We start from the raw sequence: 8,413 nt of genomic DNA, 5'->3' as shown, positions 1-8,413 counted from the left end.
CTTCACATGGAGTCACACTGATCGGAGGGCAGCCTTTCAAGGGCTTCACCTCAACTGTACAATAACACATCCATAATGACTCGAGATGAAATCAAAAGGGCCACAATCTCAAGTAGTTTCAGATCAATATATGAGATTATTTTAAATAAATATTTTGTCAAATGAACATGTTCAATCATTTTTGTACAAATGATTTTCTGGTTTATTCCAGTTTTTTCTTCAGTTCATAACTATGTGAAAGCAAAAGCAGTACTTTATTTGGCCTATTGAAAGTGGACGTGGATCGAAAATGATTGGCTCTTCTACTTGGAAGGTGGGATATATTCTGCCATATTGCACGTTGCATTTTCTCCCATTCATAAGCAATGGGAGCGAACCATCTTTGGGACACAACTAATATTTCATAATAATACTGTTTTTACTGTATTTTTGATTAAATAAATGTGTAGCCATGGTGAGCAGAAGAAAAAAGCCTCAACCATGTTCACACATACAATTTTCAACTCCAATTTCACCTATATAAAGTATCAAAGTTCACATTTTATTTTTGTCATTATACACTGAATTTAATTTAGAAAGCCTTGAGCGTGAAAATAAGATCAGCTAAAATCAACTTTTTCTCTACGACTGTTTGCCAGGTTGTTTGAGGAAAATTAGCATGAACTTTAAAGGCAAGGAAAACATTAAAAAGTTATCTAAAGGTGAATTTACACAGGGAGAACAAAACTATCATAACAAGAGGAAACACAAGACACAAAAACATTGCTCGTCAAAGCGAGTGCCAAGACTTTTTCTGGGCCGTGACATAGTATTTTTTTCCACAACTGAATACGCTATGTCATCGGGGATGAGCCATGGCCCTTACGAGTTCATAAAAGGGCTTCAGAGGGCTAAAAAGATCAAGTGCGCTACAAAATTCCTCTTTTCCCCATACACTATGACCTCCTGCTCTCACCGGGCAAAAATAACTTAAGCATGATGCACAAACAGCTTCCCTTTCCTGTTCTATTCTAACTGAGCCAAAGGAATTCCCGTCATTCCAGTACAAAAGCACACATGCACGCAACGGTTTATTACCTGCGGTGCTAATGTTTACTCTCCGTTTTAAGCGGCTCTTCAGAGTCTGTATGAGCTGCATCAAAACACGAGCATGCTGAGATAAGACCCAGATGCTAACGGGCCTCTCAGCTGGGGTGAAAAGCACCAGGACGCTGGTCACACAGCAAGAGCTCTTCACATCATTTCAGATGAAGTCTCAGTGTGCATTGTCGTCTTTTTACTCAAAACAGTAAAGGAGAAGTTCATCCAAAACATCTTTCGGTCTCTCCAAACTGTTACAACTGTTACGGAACCCAAATCGAGCAATTTTTATTCCATCAATCCTCAAAATCTTCTGAGCTGCCCTGCTGTCTACATAATTGTAATATCTTTATTGTCCACCAAGGTGGAAAATTGTCTTTGGCTCACCAGCCATTAAAATAAATATACAGACCGTAAAAAGACATAAAACAGACAAAAATACAATAAAATAATAATAATAACATTTCATACTGTAGTCATTTGGATTATCATTTGATTACCGAGTTGAGCATTTTAACAGAATTTGGAATCAAAGACCTCTTAAAGGGATATTCCACTTTTTTTTTTGGAAATAGGCTCATTTTACCACTCCCCCAGAGTTAAACAGTTGAGTTATACCATTTTCGAATGTATTCAGACGATTTTTTTGATATTTAGAAGAATATCAGTAACCAGACAGTTTCTGGTCTCATTGACTTGGTTCTGTAGCGTCTACCCGATTTCATGGGCTCAAATTGACTGAAGAGATGATGAGAGCTATCTTCAAGAATGGACCTTGCCGCCTTCTTCATTCTTTGGGCATAAGAGCTGTACTAGCTTTTTTTTACTAGTTTTTTGCGTCATTGTAGGAGGAAGTGAAAAAGGTAAATAGCGGATTTCTCTCATCTCAGGGGAAAATGAGAGAGTGTTGCACGACCATTCAACAGTATGACTGGATTTCTAACAATGGAAATCTTAATGCAAATGGGTGGAGTGTCCCTTTAAATGATCATACCAGGCTCTGAGATGAAAAGTTAGTACACTCTCTACCATGGATTTGTACACAAGTTCTAAAGTATGCTGACTAACTCTAACTTACTATGTTGTCTAAGAAGAAATAAACGTTTCAAACACTTTTTAAAAAGGTGGTCTGAATTATCACTTAAGTTCATGTGTGAATCAAGGATTGAGCCTAGATATTTAAACTTCTCCACAATTTCAACTTGTTGACCCACAAGTCAAATTGGCTGAATTGAATCTACTTTTTGGCAGATAATCAATTCTTTTGTCTTTGCCACGTTAATTTCTAATTGGCTAAGAAGACACCAATTCTCCAGGGCCTTAATGTGAGCCAGATATCATAGCATCATATGACATATTAGTTTTGTCCAATAGGCCCACTAAGGCCATATCATCAGCGTATCTGAACAATCTAAAATGTTCTTCTTTAATCGTAAACTTATTAGCAAAGAGAGAGAGAAGAGCACAGGGGAAAGGACACAGCCTTGTGGGCAAACTGTACTTAAAGTTAGCATATCAGACACAGTACCTTGAACACAGACCCCCTGTGTACGACAAGAAAGAAAATTTCTAATCCAGCGGACTAAAGCTGAATTAAATCCAGATCAACCAGTCTTGTTAAGAGAATATGAATCTTCATTAAATTAAAAGCCAAGCTAAAATCCACGAATAAACCCAGACATAAGCTTTGGAATGCATGAGATGTTTTGTAACTGTATTACGCAGTGTCAGTACAGCATCATCTCTGTTACTCTTATATGCAAACTGAAGTGAACCTAACCTAGAGGTGACAGTTGAAATTAGATGATTAGCTAAAACTCGTTCCATAGTTTTACACAATATAGAAGTTATTGCAATGGGCCGGAAGTCATTTGTCATGCTCGTCCTTGGATTTTTTGCCACAGGCTTAATTATTGAGTACTTCCAATTACTTTTGGACACGGGTAAAGTGCCAAAATTCTGGAACAACCTTGCAAAGACTCCTTTTAGTTGAGGAGCACAATCTTTGAAGGCATGCTTTTAAACCATCTGGGCCAGTGGTCTTATTAGGCCTTAATTTACAAAGGCTTGCCATTACATTGGCCTCAGTGATAACTATTAATGTTTCTGCAGTGAGATTATTACATATCTCATCAGTCATCACATCCAGTCTTGCCTTCCACAGTGTCAAATCTACCATAAAAATTATTTAAATCACTAATAAAACTTTCACTTACACGATTATCATCCTTTTTATTTGGCCTACCCGTTAACCTATTTGATCCCTCCCAAGCCTGTCTTATATCACTAGTTAAGAATTTTCCCTCCATCTTATTTTTATAATCAATTCTTGCTTTAAGAATGTCTCCCCTTAACTGTCTCCTTTTCTCACATATTAAATCTGTATTACCAGAACAAAAGGCAACCTTCTTTTCATATTTTTTTTTACAGTGTAGTAATCACAAAATTTTTTCTTTTGTCAAATCAACTTAAATAATTTATTTAGTTCAGATAACATCAATGAACTTAAAATTTTAAGGCAACCAGGTAACTTACTTTTTTAAGTTAAACCATAAGTATTTTTTTTACAGTGAAGGCTTGTTATTTTGAAAGATTTGAACAGTTTTAGCTTCAGACACAATGGCCCTCATTTATCAATCTTGCGTAGAAACGGGTGTATATTTTGGTGTAAGATTATACTTACACTCCTCTCACCGCCTGATTTATGAAGATGTGCGTACCTTTGAAATCCAGGTGTACGCAATGCCTGCCCTTGATAAATCCCGCGGCTGAAAACGATCGTCATTAGAATAACACGCCCCTAAATATGCAAGTCTCCGCTCCCCCCACGCCCTTATTTTACGCCATGGACACACGGAAGACGGCAAAGAAGAGAAACTTCTCCGACGTGGAGACGAAATGACCTATCACAATGCATTATTTTACAGCACGTCTTTTGAAATTAGCATTCAATTTCGAATCACGTCACATGTATAATAGTGATGATGATGATGTGATGTGAAGTACCATTCATTCACATTAATAATTGCATGACAATTTGTAATAGTATTCTTCTTATTATTATGATTTGCATTAATGATGCTTATTGTTATTTAGAAGAAGGATGTCGTCATTATTATTTCTATCATTATCATCATTTAAAAGAAGAAGAATGTATTTTTTATTATTTTGTCAGTCTGAATTATTTTTTGGTCATTGAAAGCCTATCATTAGGCTACCGAACCCAGTCCGTGCGCACCTGCCGGGGATAATCCTGAAACGTCAGGGTAAAGTGGGCTCGCAACTGAAGGAATATATGCTTACAAATCAAATGCTTTGGTAAAGTCACACAAATTAAACATTGAAGTCCACGTTACACAAAAATAAATACTGAAGTTTATAATTTCTATGTTGTTTTTTTGTTTGTTTTACAGTGGGTCATAATATATCATATCTTTTAGTTTGTCAGTGCGTTTTGTGGTGTTTGGAATTTTTCTGCGCATTTCCTCACTAACTCAAAACGTGCGTACACCACCTCCTGAGCTGGTGTAGGATTCGAGCGTGCCGTACGCCAACGTCCATATTGATAAATCTCAAACTCACCGTGGTTTTGAGTGTACGCAAGGTGTACGCAGGAAATGTGGTGTACGCACTTTTGATAAATGAGGGCCAGTATCTTCACAAAACTTAACATATGACGTAATGGTATCTGTAAGCTCATCAGCCTCATGACAAGACTGAAAAAAAAATGTCCCAATTGGTTGCTCTACCCCTATCAGATCACACCTGTATTTGCTTAATAATAGGCTTTGTCCTCTTCACAACAGTCTTATATTTGGGTTGAAGATGGATTATAGTAAGGTCAGATTTCCCAAGGGGGGATCTACATATAGCTTTGTAGGGGATGGGAAAATTACCATAGCAGCAGTCAATAGTCCGGTTTAGACGGGTGAAACATTTCACATACTGCTGGAGAGTAGGCAAATATTCCAATAAATCACATGAATTAAAATCCCCAAGACTTAAAACAGGTTGGTCTGCAGAATGAGTGAGAGCATCATTATAGCTTTTCGCTATTCTCACCCCTGCTGCCGTGAAATTAGGCCCAGGTACATAGGTGAATATGAGCGTAGTCTGGCCAAATAGGCCATAGGCAGTATCACTACACAGGCAGTAACATTTTGCTAAGCTAACAATGTGATACTCTGGAGGATCCGTGGCCTATTGGTTAAAGAGTAAGACTGGTAACCCAAAGGTTACAGGTTCGATTCGCAACACGATTATGAAAATTATCGGGGGCATCTAAACCCCAATCGCTCAGCAAAAATGGCTGCTTGTGCGAATAGGTCAATTTTTTAAGAATGGATTACCATACTTGGCCTTCATGTCACTTTTACTTCCACTAGTGCGTAAAAAATACACAGAAACCATGTGAAATAGTGAAGTCTTTGGGTAAAATAAAAATTTTCACAGAATTGAATAACCAAAATTCAATGGTCAACCATTTTGAAGAATTTTTTCACCAAGTTATTTTACCATACATCATGAAACTTGAAATGGTTTAACAATCGCATCATATGTAAATTTACTGTAAAATACACTATCAGCTCAGTAGATTTTGGAACTGAGCCGTTGTGCTCCGACAGCAGAATAGGGCCAACCAATGCTGTTAATGATAACTGGGGGAGATCAAGGACAGTCCATGACTCTGATCCTAAAATAGAAACAACCCAAAAACATATGGCTATTTAAGGACTGTAGCTCAAAAATGGTTTCTTACGAGAATCACAAATATTAAAAACACCAATGATTGCTGATGGAAACTCTGCGACCCCTGTGGTGCATAACCTCTGGCTCTGTGTGCCGATGCCCAGGACAACACTGAGCTTTCCTCAACAAACCTCACTTTCCACAGCTGCACACAAGTGCGCAAACACAACACCGTGCTCATGTGATACGAAAAGCAAACTCAAAGACCAAAACAGAAGAGAGGAATATTCTGGGTTAAAGGTACAAGAGGGGGGGTTAATAAAGGCCTTCTGAAGCCAATGGATGCATTTGTGTAAGAAAAATACCCAAATTTAACATGTTACAAAGCAAAATTCTAGCTTGCGGCCTAGCTTTTTTTACCCTACAGAGCCGTGTGGAATATTTGCATGATGGATAGATGCACTTTTATGGACTTCAAAACAGAAACAGCCATTCACTGCCATTGCAAAGCTTGGAAGAGCCTGGATATTTTTTTAATAACTCGAATTGAATTCGTCTGAAAGAAAAATGCCATATAGACCTAGGATGACTTGAGTAAATCATGGGCTAATTTTTAATTTTTGGGTAAACTATCACTTTAAAGTAACATTTTAGGATCAATACAAGTTAAGTTCAACTGACAGCATTTGTGACATAATACCCCAGACCGTAGAATAAATTAAACTACGATTTTGTCAACAGCTGAGGTAAGATTCACAACCCTTTTCTGTTATAATTGAAAGCATCTGTCGCATATAGCTTAACTTGAAACTTGTATTGACCCCAGAACATATTCCTCTAAACAAACGTTACAAAATGTCCCAATTTGTCTTATTGGGACTGATTCGTTTTTATTATTTTCTCATGCGTTGACATTACCTGATAAAGCATAATTGGTTCAATGCTGTAGCCCAGCATTTCAGCAAACTCTCTTGCAATCATGGATTTGCCACAACCCTGAAAAAAGAAGAAAAAAGAAACGGCATTAGCCAAACCACAAGGCTACACGAGCATATGATTTACATTGTTCATCTGATCTAATCTTACTCAGTCAGAACCTCTTAAATAAGAACACAACCCATGACGCACACACAGATCCCTGATGATCTTCCTGCACTACCTTAACAGGCAGTGTGAATAGTGAGCTATTGTTCTTGTCTTGACACACATCAACTTTCTAGTTCATAGTGCATTTGCTCCAAGAGGGTGGCCACAGGAAGTTGCCCGTGTACCTTGGCTCCGATCAGACACATGTCTTTGACGAGGTGCGACTGCATCATCTCAGCCAGCAGGCGGTCGTGTGTGGGGGTGCCGATGAACGAGGGACTGCTGTTGGGTGGGCGAATCGGCCGCGTCCCAGAAGGAACCTGACGAGAAACCACAGCATTTCCTTTAGAAGAAATCTAATTCACATTTTCAAATAAAGCATTATCTTATAGCTCTTAGCCACAGTGACACGTGGCTGACCCTGTGGATGACATCAGTTAGGTTTATTACTTCTTCGGTAGCAAGTCGGTACTAAAATTTTAAAAATGTGACGTATGAGCGGAATCGTAAACGCCTCTGATTGCCCATTCTCACGCACTCATCAAATATGTCTGTGATTGGCTACAAAGATGCTGTAAATCTACATCAATGACACTTGCACGGATACACACGGCAGTGTTTGAACGTTGATCATTGTAGCCAATCACAGACATATCCGATGGGCACGTGAACAGAATGGCCAATCAGGTGTTTGCGATTCCACACAACAGTGTCAAGGTGCCAGATTTTGTACTAAAGTCAGTACTTCTTTGCTAAATTTCTGCTATATTTCCCTAAAACAGCACTTTACCACCATCGCTGTGTCCTGACCTGAAAGGTGATGTTCTGGTTGCCGATGTTGAGTGTGACGGCTGCCTTTTCTGCATGATCTCCACTCAAAATCTCAACGTTCACCACTGCAGTCGGAGAAGGCTTTGTGCTCTCATCAGTCAATTCAAACCTCTGAGAAGAGAGTCTCTATTAGTGATAACTGAATACAGTATTCAAGCTGTATGTGTGTATACACCAGTTTACAGCTCAGATTTCAAGCTACTAGGCTACATAACCCCATTATTATTATTGTTATTATAGTGTGAAGTAAGAAAGGACCTTACACTGAGCACCCCTTCTACAGCGGTGCGGCCTTCGTTCCCTAGCATGGCCTGGTATGGGTAAAGCCTCTGGACCAGCTGCTGCACTGACAGCATGGGGAACCGATTCTGCAATAGATACAAATGACCTTCAACAATATCCATCTACACAATGAATGTGATGTACCTGGAATGTAGAGGAATGCTTAAAACCCTTATCGTCAACTGTGACGTTTTGTGACAGAAAGTAGATTGGTGCTTGTACACCTTTTCCATTAGAATAATTAAAGATCCAGAATCCTGCTTCTCATAGACTCATATGAGACTCCTATGTAATCTAGAAAAAAAAATTATTTTATTTTTAAAAACTTAAAAATAAAAGTTCCAAAAGGGGGGGGGGGGGACCATTTTTGCTTCCCAAAGGAACCTTTCAATGAACACTTCTTAAAAAATTCTTAGTGTGAAGAATACTTTAACGATCTAAAGTA

The 8,413-nt window shown here is 38.5% G+C and overlaps 1 protein-coding gene across 1 annotated transcript in view; it reads right to left on the bottom strand.

The window, feature by feature from the left end:
- vwa8 (von Willebrand factor A domain containing 8) overlaps window positions 1–8,413 on the bottom strand; it is a 101,929-nt gene that overhangs the window by 85,230 nt on the left and 8,286 nt on the right. The window contains exons 9-12 of the mRNA XM_039683601.2: window positions 7,950–8,054; window positions 7,666–7,797; window positions 7,041–7,175; window positions 6,688–6,765 (exon numbers count right to left, since the gene is read on the bottom strand). Of these exons, the coding sequence (XP_039539535.2) occupies window positions 6,688–6,765; window positions 7,041–7,175; window positions 7,666–7,797; window positions 7,950–8,054 (450 nt within the window). The remainder of the gene's footprint in view (window positions 1–6,687; window positions 6,766–7,040; window positions 7,176–7,665; window positions 7,798–7,949; window positions 8,055–8,413) is intronic.

The sequence above is a fragment of the Pimephales promelas genome, chromosome 7 (genome assembly GCF_988280905.1).
Source record: "Pimephales promelas chromosome 7, fPimPro1.hap1.1, whole genome shotgun sequence".
In the NCBI taxonomy this organism is placed as follows: Eukaryota; Metazoa; Chordata; class Actinopteri; order Cypriniformes; family Leuciscidae; genus Pimephales; species Pimephales promelas.
This window is presented reverse-complemented; position numbering and strand designations above follow the sequence as displayed.